This window comes from Carassius auratus, chromosome 30 (genome assembly GCF_003368295.1).
Source record: "Carassius auratus strain Wakin chromosome 30, ASM336829v1, whole genome shotgun sequence".
Taxonomy (NCBI): Eukaryota; Metazoa; Chordata; class Actinopteri; order Cypriniformes; family Cyprinidae; genus Carassius; species Carassius auratus.
The window spans coordinates 29,261,750-29,279,868 of NC_039272.1; the positions used below are offsets into that span (position 1 = coordinate 29,261,750).

Sequence of the window (18,119 nt, forward strand, 5' to 3'; positions counted from 1 at the left end):
ACTCAGGCATATAGGCATACATATAGCATAGGCTATTTGGACATTCGAGTATGGATTGATCAAGCAACCTCCGAAAGAAGAGAAATGTGAATCAGGCTATTTTGTTTAATAAGAATGTGAGATTTTTCTGACATTGAGGATGGTAATGCAAAATATTAATCTGTAAATCAGTTTAAAAAACAGTATAGTCTCAATCAGCCTAATAAATGAATGGTAATAATAATAAAATAATCCATAACATAAACTTTTTTCTTAAACTTGATTTAAAGATTTACAGGAAATTCAAATGCATTCATTCAAGAATTGACGTTCATGTGAACTGCAGTGTTTGACTGCTAGGGTGTGTTTCCGCGCCTGACTGGACAAATGCGCATCATTTCACATCGAAGCAGCAGGAGCGGAGGGAAAATGAGCTAACGTCGACTAAGGAGCAGTTTTTGGCGAAGCGAAGAGATAACCCGATATCAGACAAATACAGTAGGCTATTTACAAAATCGGTGAACTTAGATTACTATAGATCAATGGACTGATACTTAATGACATCTTACACTGGCGCCGTAAACAAACGTGGAAAGAAAACAAGTGGAGAACAAACAGTGACATCTGTGTGGTAGGTTTTCTTTTTAATTCTAGAACTATATGCTGATAAATAAGGGAGAACATATTAAAAGCACAGATAGCTACAATATTTGCTTTACATATCTTGTATTAACACTTTTTTCGGGAAGTATATTTAAAATAAGGTTATACAGAAGCGCATGATAAATGAACGAAATGTGTTGATTAAATGGAACCTGAATGATTTATTGTGTTTAAAAGCATAGCAATATGCATTTAAGAACAGCAGTGAGTGGCCATTGATACGCTTTCAGTTTGATACAGTTCTTTGCAAATGTCTAGGGCTAGGCCAAATCAGTTGTCATTTTTTTACATTTGAATTTTAGAAAAAGTAGTTCTTTGGTATGAGGCGCCGCGTAGGATTTAAATCAAACTTCGCTTATGAATACATACATGAAACACGTGCATATAAATTACTCGCATACACATGCATATACTAGCCTACTGGATTTTCAAAAATACATAAATGAAATACACGTGAACACTAATATGAAATCGATACCAATATATATAATGTTAGCAATGTATGCGTACACACTTGTGTATAACTTGCGTATATTTATACATAGACCTATAAACTTGATCCGTGCATACACTTTCACACACACACACAAACACACACACACATACATACATACAAACTTGCACATGAGGTTTGCAGGGACTCTCAGTATAGGGGAGAGTCCCTCAGTTTTTATACTGAGCTAATATTTTTTTTTTATCCTTTAACCCTAAACATAAACCACACAGAAAACTTTTGGCATTTTTTTTTTTTTACTTTTTGAGTTAACATCTTATTTCTTAATTAACTCACAGCCTGTTCGCCAATCTTCAATGTGTTTGCCATTTAATATTTATTTTTGTTGTGAGCTATATTTGTACTTTAACGGCAGGACGTAGTTAATTTACATTTATGCATTTGACAGACACTGTTATCCACAGCAACTTAAATTGTATTCAAGGAACACATCAGTTCTTTATCAGTTTGTGCTTTCCCTGGTAATCAAACCCATGACCTTGGCGCTGCACCACTCTATTGATTGATTTACAACTCTAACCATTTATTTTTATGGTATCCATAAATAGTAGCCTAATTGATAGTCCTAAAACAAAGAAAGTGATTTTATTATATAATGTGATTGGGGATCAAAGATGATGATTACACTTTCTCCAACTGTAGAGCAGCAGAGGTTGGCTATATATAGACATCACTTACTTGGCCAGAGCTTCATGAGGTTTTTTTTTAGGACTGCATTAGGACTGCCAATGCCAGGGATTCTCAAATCTGGACCTCGAGATCCACTTTCCTGCAGAGTTTAGCTCTAACCCTAATCAAGCACACCTGAGCATGCTAATCAATGCCAATCACTGTCTTTGGGATCATTCGAAAATCGCAGACAGGGTTGGAGCTAAACTCTGCAGTGCATTGGACCTCCAGGGCAAGGTTTGAGGAAGGGGGGCCTATGCATAGGGCCCGGGATCTTGTGCAGTGCCCCTGGAAGGAAATATTCTGAAGTATTCAACAGACAGCCCTAAAATGTGCTAGATAAAAGCGGGTTTCTTATAAATAAATCTTATTGCAAAATGACTGAGCCAAAATAAGTAGTATGTGGAATCAGCTGTGCAAGTAGTCCATAAACCTGCTTCTAAGAATACTTGAAATTTTTACTGTGACAACTCTGAGATGAGTTTCAAAGAATGGAACAATCCAGGATTAAATAAAATAGTTATCAATAAATTAAGCTAGAATCTCAGTTTCTGAACTGCCATGCAAGCCATAGACCTACTTTTGATTTGGGCACTAATCTTAAGGGACTTAAAGCACTTCAACATTTGTCCATGCTCTTCAGAAGTTCTGCCTGATAGGCCTGCAAGGCCACAGTAGTATGCAGGGCAGATTTATCTTGGTTCACTGCTTAAGATAACCAACTAACAAGCACATGAGCTTGCACAACTGTGGTGGAAATCCAGAATGCTCCACAGAAGGGTAAGGAGGCCGGGTAAGGACACCACTTTTTCCCATTTATCCACCCTTCACTCATCCTCATAGCCTAAAGTGACAGACCAGGGGAAAATGAGAAACACAAGGCCTGAGCTCCCCTTTCGTCATGTCCCTCACTTCCTTTGCTCATGTGGCCCCTCAGGCACCACAGAGGTTAGATATCAGGAAGGCTGGGAATTGATCTTTCTACAGAGCCCAACCCAGGAACAAAGCATCTTGAAGTTCATGACCCACGCACAATAAACAGCACTGATGCCTATATGAAAAACTTTCATACATGGAGGCAAAAAAACTATAAATTCCATCTTGAAAAATATGCGAGTGCAGAGATAAGAGTCTTTTTTTATATTGTCCAAATCAATCACAGTATATCTTATACACAGCAACAGCACACCTCACAAAGGATACACTTGGCCACACAGTTGGAGAAGGACAACAATCTGAAATAAGTAACTGAAATAAGTGCAGAAGTAGAAATCAGGCAGAGTAGAGACTAGATGTTGATCAAATGGGTATATGGATACTGACAATGCATGATGTGAGCTGTGTGTATTGGACATAGGTGCACATAGTTTTTTTTATTAGCAAACCAAGGATGGAGTATACTGAATTGCAAATAATAATAATAATTATTATTATTATTAAAAATTATGGTCTATTAATCATTCGTTTTAAAGAAGAAGAAAAAACTTTCAAAGGAGTATTTCATTTAGCCTTCTGTACTTTTACTCAAGTACATGATTTGTGTACTTTATCCACCACAAACTATAGACGTTTGTAAAATTTAAATAATTTTGGATGGAAAGTAAAATATAAGAGTTACTTATATTGTATGTTAAGAATTATTGTTTGCAGAATAAGATGAGAATTCCATCATACATCACACAGAAATGAACCCATTATGTCTGCCAGCCATACTAAAACAAAATGTCACTTTTTTCTATTGCAGCATATAGGTAGATCATGGTCAAGGAAAGACACACTTGGTGGATTTTGGATCCTAAGGACAACCTTTTACACATCAATGTGGGTGGGTTGAGGCACACTCTATGCTCAAGCATTCTGAGGAAGTTTCCGGACACGCGTCTTGGCCAGCTATTGTCCTGTGACTCAGAAGATGATATTCTACAGCTCTGTGATGACTTTGATGTTCATCAGAAGGAGTTTTACTTTGACCGTAACCCTGGCCTTTTCCCTTATGTCCTGCACTTCTACCAGACTGGCAAGCTGCACATTATGGAAGAGCTGTGCATTTTCTCCTTCTCTCAGGAAATAGAGTATTGGGGCATAAGTGATTTTTTTCTGGACAGCTGTTGTAGTTACCGTTACCTTGATCGTAAACTGGAGAGACATCATAAAAGCTGGGATGAAGAGAGTGATGTTAGCAGTGTGGATACATCAGTTGATGAGATTTCTGATCTGAACAAAGATATCGAGCACTTCCATGAAATGCGTTTTGGAAACATTCGGAAGTGTCTGTGGCTAACATTGGAAAACCCAGGTTATTCAATCCCGAGCAAACTTTTCAGCTTGCTTTCCATTTGTGTGGTGTTAATATCAATTGCCATCATGTGTATCAATAGCATTCCAGAGTACCAGGTATATGATGAAAATGGTAATCCAACTGAAGACCCAACTATGCATGTTTTAGAAGTGTTCTGCATCTGCTGGTTTACCTTTGAGGTAGTAACACGTATGATTCTTGCACCAAACCATCGTAAGTTCTTCCTGCTACCTCTAAACTTGATTGATATCATCTCAGTTTTGCCAATTTACATCACTATCTTTTTTGATCTGGTCATTGGGAGTGAGTCAGAACTGGACAACTTGGGAAAACTAGTCCAGGTTTTGCGACTGATGAGAATCTTCAGGGTGCTGAAGCTGGCTAGGCATTCAACAGGGTTAAGGTCACTAGGTGCTACACTACGGGTGAGATTACACTGTCACTGTTCATGTTCATTTACAAGCTGCATATTGCAGTGGTGTTCAAACCTGGATTTGGAGTGAGACCCACAGCACTCCACATTTACTATGTCACTCTTTATCTAGCACAAAAAAACATGCTTCCCAATTCCCACTATTCACCCTAAATATATGCAAGATTAGAATTAATTTCTCCCACAATACAATATATTGAAATGAGCATCCAAAGATACTTGGATGGCCTACTATTTACAGTGTATTTTTTAAGTGCACATCCATGCACACTCTAACAATTAATACTGTCCACAAGCACTTTTGGTTTAAAATTACAAACACGAATATCAAAGAAACTGAACATGGCGGATGTGCAAAAGATCAGTGATGTTTCATTACTTTTAAAGTCAAGTCACCTTTATTTAAATAGTGCTTTTAACAATAAAGATTGTATTAAAATAACTTTACAGCATTTAATAGGAAAATAGTGTCAATAATGCAAAAAGACAATAGTATACACTAAATTTTCAGTTAAAGGCAGTACATCATTGAATTCAGTGATGTCATCATCCAACTCAGATCAGTTTAAATAGTATCTGTGCAATCAAGTCGCGGATATCGCTGGAAATTAAGTGTCCCTAACTAAGCAAGCCAGAGGCAACAGTAGCAAGGATCCAAAACTCCTTCGGTGACAGAATGGGAAAAAAAACCTTGGGAGAAACCAGGCTCAGTCGGGGGGCCACTTCTCCTCTGACCAAACGAAACCAGCAGTTCAATTTAAGGCTGCAGCAAAGTCACACTGTACATCTGTTTCCTGTGGTCTTGTCCTGGTGGACATCTAAGAGAGAGGGTCTGTAGGTCTTTCAGAGCTGTAGAGGTCATCTCTAGGTGCTGATCCACCATCTGGTCTGGACACGTACTGGATCCGGGTGACTGCAGTGACCATCTGATCTGGATACAGACTGAAACTGGTGCCTACGGTGACCTCGGAAAAAGAGAGAAACAGACAGTAATATTAGTGTAGATGCCATTCTTCCAATGATGCAGCAAGTAAATTGGGTGTTATGGGAAGTCTTCCCGATTCCGGTTTACCTAATTAATGCAGCCAAAAAAATCATTTAATAGATTTGTATACTAGAAATATGTTAGTGTGTTATTGTTACGATCATTACATGGAGTGCCCATGAACTTTTGTAGAGGGCACTCCAATCAGGACAATTCCACACTCTCCACCAGATGTCACTCGGACTCTAGCACCTCTTATCTGTTGCACCACACCATACTGCATTTCCCATTAGTCTCTGCATCACAATCACCCTGCCACACCTGCACATCATTCCTCAATCTCCTTGCCACACCTGCACCTCATTTACACACACATATGAGCAGCACACTCACTCTCACTCACTGCGAAGTCTTGTTTAGCCAGTCTGACATTTCCGCGCGTTTCCCTTCTGTACCTGACCTTTGGATTGTTTATACCGACTCTGATTCTCTGCTGCCTGCCCCGACATCTGCTTGTTCCTGTTATCGATTCTGATTATCCCCACATACCTGACGCCGTTACTGATCATTGCCTGTCTGACCATTCTCATTAAAAGTTCTGCACATGGATCCGAATCTCTCTGTCTCATCATTACAGAAGACTTCGACCAAACCAGGATCCAGCAGCTTTCATGAACCCCAGACCAGGTATGGAGTCAGCTAACAGTTCATGCAACCCTATAAAGGTGCTATGCTCCATCTTTCAGTATGGTAGACCAATTGAGCTCTTTGTGGAGGAATTCATTCAGTATAGTCACCTTTTGCCTGGGGATGAGGAACTGGTAAAAGGACTGTTTCTGGAGTGGTCTTGATACTAGGGTAAGCTTGAGTTTACCGGAGGGAGACCCTAGCTGGACCCTGGGACAGTTTATTGACTTTGTGTTGGAGTTTTGTGGCTCTCCTTTTACAGTTAAGGAGGTTACTTCTCCAATGTATCCAGCTCCTATCTGTAAGATGGCCGCCAGCCCAGCGCCACAGCACAAGATGGCCGCCAGCCCAGCGCCACAGCACAAGATGGCCGCCAGCCCAGCGCCACAGCACAAGATGGCCGCCAGCCCAGCGCCACAGCACAAGATGGCCGACTCAACGACTGAGCCTCCAGACCAGGTGCCACCGATTCGCCACCATAGAGGGCGGAGGAGGAGGAGACAGGTGTCTAGCGTTCCTCAAAGCCCAGAGATCATTACCGAGGCGGTGCCCGAGGCCGTTCCAGAGGCGGTGCCCGAAGCTGAGGCGTCTCACGTCTCTACAGGCAGTCCAAAGGCAAGTCAGGTGCCCATTGACTTTCCAGAGTCGAGTCAGTTCCCCTGTGGACCCTCCAGAGTCGAGTCAGTTCCCCTGTGGACCCTCCAGAGTCGAGTCAGTTCCCCTGTGGACCCTCCAGAGTCGAGTCAGTTCCCCTGTGGACCCTCCAGAGTCGAGTCAGTTCCCCTGTGGACCCTCCAGAGTCGAGTCAGTTCCCCTGTGGACCCTCCAGAGTCGAGTCAGTTCCCCTGTGGACCCTCCAGAGTCGAGTCAGTTCCCAGTGGACCCTCCAGAGTCGAGTCAGTTCCCAGTGGACCCTCCAGAGTCGAGTCAGGTCACCGTTGATCAGGTCCCCGTTGATTTCCAAGAACCTAGTCAGGTCACCGTTGATCAGGTCCCCGTTGATTTCCCGGAGTCTAGTCAGGTCACCGTTGACCATCCAGAGATGGGTCAAGTCACCTCTAACACCCAAGAGTCAAGTAAAACAACAGTTAAACTTCATGAGCCAAGACAAGTCACAGTTGGTCCTCAGGAACCAAGTCAAGTCACCAATGATCCTCAGGAACCAAGTCAAGTCACCAATGATCTTCATGGGCAAAGGCAGGTCACCAATGATCTTCATGGGCAAAGGCAGGTCACCAATGATCTTCATGAGCAAAGGCAGGTCACCAATGATCTTCATGAGCAAAGGCAGGTCACCAATGATCTTCATGAGCAAAGGCAGGTCACCAATGATCTTCATGGGCAAAGGCAGGTCACCAATGATCTTCATGGGCAAAGGCAGGTCACCAATGATCTTCATGGGCAAAGGCAGGTCACCAATGATCTTCATGGGCAAAGGCAGGTCACCAATGATCTTCATGGGCAAAGTCAGGTCACCAATGATCTTCATGGGCAAAGTCAGGTCACCAATGATCTTCATGAGCAAAGTCAGGTCACCAATGATCTTCATGAGCAAAGTCAGGTCACCAATGATCTTCATGAGCAAAGGCAGGTCACCATTAACCTCCGTGAACTAAGTCAAGTCACAGTTGATCCTCAGGAACCAAGTCAAGTCACCAATGATCTTCATGGGCAAAGTCAAGTCACCAATGATCTTCATGAGCAAAGGCAGGTCCCCATTAACCTCCGTGAACTAAGTCAAGTCACAGTTGATCCTCAGGAACCAAGTCAAGTCACCAATGATCTTCATGGGCAAAGTCAAGTCACCAATGATCTTCATGGGCAAAGTCAAGTCACCAATGATCTTCTTGAGCAAAGTCAGGTCACCAATGATCTTCATGAGCAAAGGCAGGTCCCCATTAACCTCCATGAGCAAAGGCAGGTCCCCATTAACCTCCATGAGCAAAGGCAGGTCCCCATTAACCTCCATGAACTAAGTCAAGTCACAGTTGATCCTCAGGAACCAAGTCAAGTCACCAATGATCTTCATGGGCAAAGTCAGGTCACCAATGATCTTCATGGGCAAAGTCCGGTCACCAATGATCTTCATGAGCAAAGGCAGGTCCCCATTAACCTCCGTGAACTAAGTCAAGTCACAGTTGATCCTAAGGAACCAAGTCAAGTCACCAATGATCTTCATGGGCAAAGTCAAGTCACCAATGATCTTTATGAGCAAAGGCAGGTCCCCATTAACCTCCGTGAACTAAGTCAAGTCACAGTTGATCCTCAGGAACCAAGTCAAGTCACCAATGATCTTCATGGGCAAAGTCAAGTCACCAATGATCTTCATGGGCAAAGTCAAGTCACCAACGATCTTCATGAGCACATTCAAGTCATAGTTGATATTCATGAACCCAGTCAAATCACCACAGATCTACCAGAGCCTCGTCACAACTCCGAGCTCTCGTCCTATCCTGTCACGGCCAGGGAGGCCGTCAATGAGCTGTCATTCCGGTCAGGGCTACGGGGACCATACACCAACTCTCTGTCTGTCCTGTCATGGCCACGGAGGCCAGCTACCATCTCATCACGGCCACGGAGGCCGCTATTAACCTGTTTATGTTCACTGTTTCAGTCCCACCTGACCAGACTTGCTTTCCTGTGCCATCAACTCTACTGTGGTGGTCGTCTGCTCCGCCCTGGTGGGCCTCTGTCATGTCTGTTCAACTATGGTGGTCGTCTGGTCCGCCCTGGTGGGCTTCTGCCCCATCATCTCTGCTGTGGTGGTCCTCTGCTCCGCCCTGGTGGGCTTCTGTCCCCTCTTCTCAGCTGTGGTGGTCGTCTGCTCCACCCTGGTGGGCTCCAGCTCAACCTGCTCCGCTCTGGTGGGCTCCCACGCCACCTGCTCTGCATTGGTGGACCCCTGTTACCGAGTTAGGCCCATGGCGGGTCCCTGTTTCCTCTGTCAGGCCAAGGAAGGGCCCTTGTTTCCCATGTCAGGTCCAGGAGAGACTCCTGATCTCCATGTTAGGCCCAGTTCTGCCCCAGTCCTCGACCACTCCACTTCCTCATGGACCTGGCCCTTCATCCCTCACCCTGTTCCGCCTCCGCTCCACCGCCCTCCTAGATTGTTTTGAGCGTCTGGAAGCCGCTCCTTTGTGTGGGGGCTATGTCATGATCATTACATGGAGTGCCCATTAACTTTTGTGGAGGGCACTCCAATCAGGACAATTCCACACTCTCCACCAGATGTCACTCGGACTCTAGCACCTCTTATCTGTTGCACCACACCCTACTACATTTCCCATTAGTCTCTAGTCTCTGCATCACAATCACCCTGCCACACCTGCACATCATTCCTCAATCAATCTCCTTGCCACACCTGCACCTCATTTACACACACATATAAGCAGCACTCTCACTCACTGCGAAGTCTTGTTTAGCCAGTCTGACATTTCCGAGCGTTTTCCTTGCGTTTCCCTTCTGTACCTGACCTTTGGATTGTTTATACAGACTCTGATTCTCTGCTGCCTGCCCCAACATCTGCTTGTTCCTGTTATCGATTCTGATTATCCCCACATACCTGATGCCGTTACTGATCATTCCCTGTCTGACCATTCTCATTAAAAGTTCTGCACATGGATCCGAATCTCTCTGTCTCATCATTACAGTTATGTGCTAGCCAGGTTAAAGAGATAGGTCTTTAATCTAGATTTAAACTGCAAGAGTGTGTCTGCCTCCCGAACAATGTTAGGTAGATTATTTCAGAGTTTAGGCACTAAATAGGAAAAGCATCTCTTGCCCGCAGGTATTATCAAAATGTCAGAGTTTTGTGAACACAAAAGAGATGGAAGACCATAATGCAAACAGAGCTTGTTCAAATACTGAGGTGCTAAACCACTCAGGGCTTTATAAGTAATAAGCAAGATTTTAAAATCTATATGTTTGATAGGGAGCCAGTGCAGTGTTGACAGGACCGGGCTAATATGGTCATACTTCCTGGTTCTAGTAAGAACTCTTGCTTCTGCATTTTGGACTAGCTGTAGTTTGTTTATTAAGCGTGCAGAACAACCACCCAATAAAGCTAGATTTAATTCTTGAGTGCAGTAAAAACAAATAAAATGTTGTAAGACACAGATGAGCTTATTAAAGTTAGGGTGCGAAGGTTCGCCTAAAATATATGTTTTCATACTTTCTGATCGAAAAACATGCAGGTATTGTAGCTACTTAATACAGCAATCGAGCACGAGAAGGTGGGATCTAAAGAGAACATTAAAAGTGATGCAAAGATGCGTACATTTTAAGTGTGTTCTGCTTGAAGCCACACTGCCGATGACATTTATGACATCAAAGCACTGCGAGAGCGATTCAAAATCGTAAGGAGCCGTCCCTTTCTATGGTGATTATAGTGATACGGTACTTTGGTGTCATAACACCGATCATTCAGCGCAGGGCAAATAAATACAAAACCTGGATACTTTAGACAATATAGAAAGCCTGGACAGGACATGTCCAGGAAATGGTGTACGTATGGTCGCTCTACAACAAACAGGCAGAACATTAACATAAGGCAAGTCCATAATACAATGAAGAAATACTCAGTAAAGTAGGTGAATTGGAAACAAATGGCTTTTAAACGTACAAATTATTTGAAAAAAATAAATAAGTAAATGGAATGATGTCAGTCCTGGGCAGAGGGCTATCTCCGGTGGTTGGATAAGTCAGTTTCTTTACATAAATACCAAAAATGTAATGAAACAGTACATGAAAAATGAAATGCAATGTAAATGTAATGAAAAAGAATGCATGTGATGTAGTTTTTGCTACAAAGCAGCCTGTTGTTTCAAAAAGCATTTTTCTGACGTAGTATGTTGTAAAACTTACTTACTCATCTGCTGTTCACTCATTTGTATGGTATGTACTTTTTATTCACAAAAAACATAAATACTTTTAAGTCATAGCATAAACAGACGAATTGGGAAGCATCATCACTTTAGTTTATGGAGCTCTCTCTTAACAAGATGTTAATCTTAATCAGGTGTGTTGAGACTTGTCTTGAGACGCAGTTATGTGGGTCCCCAAGATCTGGATTGAAAACCACTAACATAATAAACAGTAAATAATTTAACTGATGTATGATACCAGTACCAAATAATCCATAAATCGCATATTTTTTGACTACCTTGTCTTTAAAAAATTAAATAAAGTCTTTAAAACCTTACAATTATTACAAAAATGGAAATTATTGTTAAAAGGTCAAAATACCTAATTCAGGCAACTCAGTAACTTAAGTACTTAAGTGCTGAAGTGTTTCTACTGATATTTTATATGTAAAAAAAACATGTTTTTGTTTCTTTGTGTAGCACAGCTACAGAGAGGTTGGAATCTTGTTACTGTACCTGGCAGTGGGTGTATCAGTGTTCTCCGGAATTGCTTACACTGCAGAATATGAAGAAGATGTTGGTTTGGACACAATCCCAGCATGCTGGTGGTGGGGGACTGTTAGTATGACAACAGTGGGATATGGAGATGTAGTGCCAGTGACAGTGGCAGGAAAGCTGGCAGCATCTGGCTGCATCCTGAGTGGTACATTAGTTGTGGCACTACCCATCACCATCATTTTCAACAAGTTTTCACATTTTTACCGCAATCAAAAAGCTCTTGAGGATTCAGTGAGAAACAGCAACAACAAGAGGCTTATAATAAGACAACAGAGTAATAGTGAAGACAGCGCAATACATGGGCATAGCCACTTTCTGGAGGATGGAGAGAAGGATGAAGATGTGAATTATGAGAGAGGAGTTGTCAACTTTTGCTATGAAGACCATCCAGTGACAAATAGACTCTAATGTATCCACTATGCAAGAAAAAGTTATTAGTGTTGAAGTGTTCAACCAATATCAAACATCATATGCTGACTCAAAATAGAGATGGGTGACAAATTTAAGGAAATCTGGGGGATCCAATAGTTCTGTTATGCTGTGGGGGGAATTATGCTGCTATGATTTGGTTCAACTTGTTCTCTTTGAGGCAAGAGTGTTTATCAACAAGAATGCTGCATCCTTCCTAGACCAATCCTTCTGAGGCTTTTAGACTAGAGTTATACTCAGCATTAAACATCTGTCTAGATTAGACAATCTATCAAGTCAGCATGGCTGCATCATAAAGGTTTCCTCCCCTGTGATCACAACATACTATAAAAAATTAATTTGTGGGAAAAAAATATATTAAAAATCCTCATATTATCTCACCTTCCATTAATGCAATAAAGTGAAGCATGAGTTCTCTGTGTGTGTGTGTGTGTGGAATGCAAGCAATGATTGTGAAGTCAAGTCACATTTATATAATGCTTTATTCAGCACAGATAGTTTCAATGGAACTTCATAGTAATAAAAATGAAAGTAACTCAGTTTTGTAAAGTACATAAATTATGAAACAAATATTAAATATAAAAATAGTGCCAATATTCAGATCTAGTCAGACTAGTGTTGATTCAGTTCAGTTCACTGACTGTCAGTTTTGCAAAGTTGTCAGTTAAAACAACTTTAAAGGAAGCTTTACAAAAGAAAATAGTGCCATTATTCAGCTCAGTTGAATTCCAGTTTTATTCTCACTCAATAGTCTCAGTGCAGTCAAATACATTACTGAATTACTATGAATAATCAAATATTATTTCTGAATAATAATTGTCTTACAGACCCCATCTGAAAAAAGCCAAAGGTGACAGTGGCAACCAGAATTCAATCAGATGAAAGAAGAAAAAGCTTGGGAGAAAAAAGGCTTTTTTTTTTGTGGCTTTATTGTGTTCATTACATTGTGATTTATGATTACACACTGCCTCACAGGTTGGACTTTGCGAACCAATATTATTCAGTACCCCACAATGGAATTAGGTGAGAAAATACCTGGGCTGTAGTCTGTAGTCTTTATAAGTAATCAGCAACTATACTATGCTTAATAGGCAGACAATGCAGTGTTGACAGAACCAGTCTAATATGGTCATATTTTTGGACTGGTAAGCACTCCAGCTTCTGCATTTTGGACCAGGTGAAGTTTGTTTAATAAACCAGCTCTCTTGATGGTGTCATGCATCGGACTGTTCTACCTAATCATATTTAAAGGGTTAGTTCACCCAAAAATGAAAATTATGTCATTAATGACTCTGCCTCATGTCGTTCAAAAACCCATAAGACCTCCGTTCATCTTAGGAACACAGTTTAAGATATTTTAGATTTAGTCAGAGCTTTCTGTCCCTCCATTGAAAGTGTGTGTACGGTATACTGTCCATGTCCAGAAAGGTAATAAAAACATCTTCAAAGTAGTCCATGTGACATCAGAGTTAGAATTTTTTGAAGCATCGAAAATACATTTTGGCCCAAAAATAGCAAAAACTATGACTTTATTCAACATTGTCTTCTCTTCCGGGTCTGTTGTGAGCGTGTTCACTGTAGTGTAGTGATATCCGGTTCGCGAACAAATCACTCGAAAATTTTGCGTCTCATCTTCAGTTCTCTCTTCACGGCAGTTCAGTCAGTGTACTGTTTGAGTACATTAATTACTCTGGGATATTGGTTTGTTTGAACTCAGAGGAAGTGTCAGCCACATGAAAAAATGTATCAGCTTAATTAATTTGTGGATTAATGCGTATTGGAGACGCGAACCGTTTCAAACGATTCAGTTCGATTTGGTGAACTGGTTCAAAAAGATCTGGTTACATCGAATGATTCGTTCACGAACTGGATATCACAAACTGGATATCACAAACTGCTTTGTTTTGAACTCTCGCTCACAACAGACAGGGAAGAGAAGGCAATGCTGAATAAAGTCATAGTTTTTTTGCTTTTGTCTTTACACAGAGATTTCTGAAGTGTTACCTTTCACTGTGAAGATCCAAACATATTTAGGCGTACAGGAAATTGGAATGGAAGACGATTTCAATATATCAACAGACAACGTTGACTTTTTTTCACAACCATATTTATTTGAACCAGAATACACAGATCCAGTATTCAGAGCGATGGATGAAGCATCCACTGTAGCAGCACATCCTCAAGCCTCAGAGAGACAGAGATCTCATCTAAATTGGTGGTGTTTTAGTAGCAAGTGTTGTGAGATGCCAACAGAAGTGGAGAGCATATGTTGTCACGAATGGAACATAGCAATGCCACAACTACAAAACGGCAACGAGGACATTGACAATATCGCATCACACACCTGCCTGACTGAAGATCCTGAGTTTTCTCCGCTGTTGAATCACAAAGTTTTCGCCAATCCTTAATGCGCATCTCGTCAGTAAAGCCGGTTCTCTAATCAGCTGTAAATTCCCTCAGGTGCGTGATTTCTAATAGAGCAGCTGTTACTACACAGAGCCGTTGTTAACTGAGAAGATGCGCAAATAAATACTGAAAATGAACGTGGATTTGCGCAGCTTCTCAATTAACAATGGCTCTATGTAGTAACAGCTGCTCTTTGTGAAATCACGCACCTGATAGAATTTACCGCTGATTGGAGAACTGGCTTTACTGACGAGATGCGCATAACATTCGGCCAATCGTGATCAGTGCACCCCTAATTTTTATTATAATCTCAACGATTATAGGGTGCATTATTAACAAATTAATTAATTACAATTACTGTATTATATTTCAGACAGTGCAGATTGGTGGCGTATGGTGTGGTAAACAGTAAAAAATAAGAGACGTACACGCGCGAGAGATCACTTCCGGCGCTTTCTGCGCTTGCACAGACTAAGCCAGAGCACACACAAACGTCACACGAGTCACAACATTAGGAAGCATGCGCATCCTCAGATCAGTTGGACGTGGTTGTGTACAAGAGGTAAAAACAATATAAATACTGTTCATTTTCTTACACAAACCACTCGTTTCGTGTCTTAGGTCATCAATGTGTATGATGGGTAATTGTTTAATTTGGACTCCTCTGTGCATACTCTTTGAGGTGGTGACCATAGACCGCAATTATATGAGTCACAGACTCATATAATTGAATGGTTTGACCTAAAAATATCAAAATGGAAACTACTGAGGAAACAAAGACATCTACATCTTGGATGTCCTTGAGGTAAGCTAAAACATATCAAAATTTAATTTGAAAGTGAACTATCCCTTTAAGTAGTGGAGTTATACGAGCCTGTCTAAATGATGTGGAGGGATGTGTTGATGATGTGAGTGAGTGCAGGTACAACTGCAGAGAAATGGCTTGAAGGAGATGAGATAGAATAGGATAAAGCGGGCAAGTAGTAGGGTGATTAGAAAGGATGAGTCTGGAGATTTCTGCCTCAGAGAGTGTAGAGAAGGATGTAAAAGAGTGTATGTATTAGATAATGACCTGAGATGTCACAGCTCTGCTGTAAAATTTCAATGTTATCAACAAATTTATGTTACAATTTAAAATCTGATTATGGCATTGAGTGGCTCCCAACATCTGTCTAATGCCAATACAGTTTAGATTGTCTGTAAATGCCAATTTTAATGTAACTTTTATTATTAACGTGGATGTTAAAATCACCAACAATTAAAGGAACACTCCACCATTTTTTGAAATAGGGCTTATTCACATTATTTCCTGCATTTAGATAGGTGGGCAAATGCATTTTTGTGTCAGTGCATGCACAGTGCTTCGCCTGTGCTTCCCCATAATATAGTCCCAAGTCAATATCTGCCTAGGAAATCGTCTAGTGTTAATCTGGATCGCTATTTGTACTCGCTGTCAATACGCAGGCCACAAGAAGTAATTAGGTGGTTTTTTTTTATTTTTTTGATCACTTTTACTCAGGCCATGCTAGCTGGCAACAAAGGATTCCATTCATTGTGCTAAGCTAAGCTAACGCCGACCCAGTCAAACTAAAACAATGCATGCACTGACACAAAATGCATTTGCCCACCTATCTAAATGTAGGAAGTAATGTGAATAAGCCCTATTTCAAAAAACGGTGGAGTGTTCCTTTAAGACTTTATCTGAACCAAGTACTAACTCAGAAAATCAGCAAAGCAGTGGCAAGTAATGCAGGTAACAAAAGAAGATGCCATGACTCATAGTATTTGTTAGATGATTCTTTTATTTGTTTTAATGCAGTTGTTTAATAGACTTGTTAAATATGAAATTAATGAGAGAAAAGAGATGGTAAACACAACTGACAAGTTAACAGGCTAATGTGATGCTAACAAACTGTGCAAGTAATAGATATTAAGATTAAAATTGTAATGGAAAAAGATTATTTTTGAAAGACAATATCAGATAATATTTATGACAATAATTAAGACATACGCAGTCACCAGATCTCAACCCAACTTTAAACTTATTGGAGTTTTTAGCATCTTAGACAGCACAAACCCATGACCTCTGCAATACTAAAATCTTGCATTTCCTATAAATGAAACCCATGACCTTGTCATTGAGGGTGTGTTAGTTAACACTTGCTGTACCTGATGGAATTAGACAGGGACATTGTCCCAAATCACCTCTTAGATAGAGGTTTACTATAAAAGTAGCAATCTTGTATTGTATGTCCCTAAGACAACATGGCATAAAAGGTGATGTAAGGTACACTATCTTGGATCATGTGAGGCACCTCAGCCAATCATATAATGGCATTAACATCAGTATCCAGCGCTCTAAGTCTTACAACAGTCAGTTACAGATTTCTTTGCACATTTTAATGAGAGTTTGTTTGCTCGTCTTGTGAATACATATTGTACAAGAAAATAGATTTTGGTGCTTTGTGGGAAAAAAAGAGTGTGAATTGCTGGTCACTTAAGTAATGTCAATGCAGTGCAAATAAAGCTACTGTTCATTTTAAAAACAGCTTCATTGGGCACACATAATGCTGATACTAGTCCCTCCAGTGCACTGGAACGTTTGCTCCCTGAAAAATCCCACAGTGCACCACAAAAACTAGAACTGGAAATTGTCACATTTTTGAAGCACAAAACATAAACCACATGTACCACAAACATAAACCACAATATAATGATAAGTGTTAAGAAGACTTGATAAGAACCCCCCCCCCCCCCTTTTTTGTATTTCAACATAAACACACATTGCTAGACAGGTACTGATCACATCTAGTTAACATTTATAATTAATATTCAGCTTAAATGTTGTAAGAATATGAAAAAGAACAATGTGTTTAAAGAGAATAAAAAAGAGGTTGTTCCTGTCAATTGTTGATTAATTAAAGTGGTTCTATAAAGTTGTCCATTGACATTGTACGTAGTCATGTCACCAGAAACTGAGTAATCACTGTCCCAATGTGCATTGAGCCAGGGAGCTTACCAGTGACAGAATTTGTGTACATGATATATACTGATTCACGAATTAGGGAGCTGATTGAGACGCACGCACCCTTTAGCCTGAAGACCTTGATTAGCTGGTTCCGGTGTGTTTAATTAGGGCTAGAGCTAAACTCTGCAGGACAGCTGTCCTCCACAAAACTGAATTTGTCATCCCTGTACAGAGGGCCACTTTCCTGCAGTTTATCTCAAATACACCTGACCTTTAAATTTCTAGTGATTCCAAAGACATTGATTAACTGTTTCAAGTGTGTTTAAATAGGGTTAGGGCTAAGCTCAGCTGAAAGGTGACCATCTAGAAATAGAATTGGACATCCCCTCTCTTCCTTCTTACTGTCCTCTTTTTCTTTGCTCCCCTTATACCACTCCATTATGCTCTTTTGCTTAAATCATTCAATGGTTATCACTCTTGTTCTTTTCCCACCCTCTTTTCTGTCTACTTTCACCCTCTATATAACTTTTTGTTTCCTCTATCCACTCTACCTATTTTCAGTCTTACCTCTATTTTTCACTCTTTCTTGACAGTCTGCCATTGTTTCTTTCTTTGCCCTAAATATTCACAGGTTACTACTGCTATTCCAGCTAAACTTTAGATTGGA

At 40.7% G+C, this 18,119-nt stretch overlaps 1 protein-coding gene across 1 annotated transcript; it reads left to right on the forward strand.

Annotated features, from left to right (window-relative positions):
- The first annotated feature begins 201 nt into the window (after positions 1–201).
- Positions 202–12,416, forward strand: LOC113049904 (potassium voltage-gated channel subfamily S member 2-like). Its single transcript, XM_026212640.1, has 3 exons — positions 202–610; positions 3,570–4,549; positions 11,572–12,416. The coding sequence occupies exons 2-3, from the start codon at positions 3,584–3,586 to the stop codon at positions 12,055–12,057; spliced, it is 1,452 nt and encodes a 483-aa protein (XP_026068425.1). The 5' UTR covers positions 202–610; positions 3,570–3,583; the 3' UTR covers positions 12,058–12,416.
- The last annotated feature ends 5,703 nt before the right edge of the window (positions 12,417–18,119 follow it).

What these genes read in the sequence shown, in the direction of transcription:
- LOC113049904 (XM_026212640.1), top strand. Translation starts at nt 3,584, where the DNA reads ATGGTCAAGGAAAGACACACTTGGTGGATTTTGGATCCTAAGGACAAC. An exon ending in CACTAGGTGCTACACTACGG is followed by an intron (nt 4,550 to 11,571) that starts GTGAGATTACAC and finishes TTCTTTGTGTAG; the next exon opens with CACAGCTACAGAGAGGTTGG.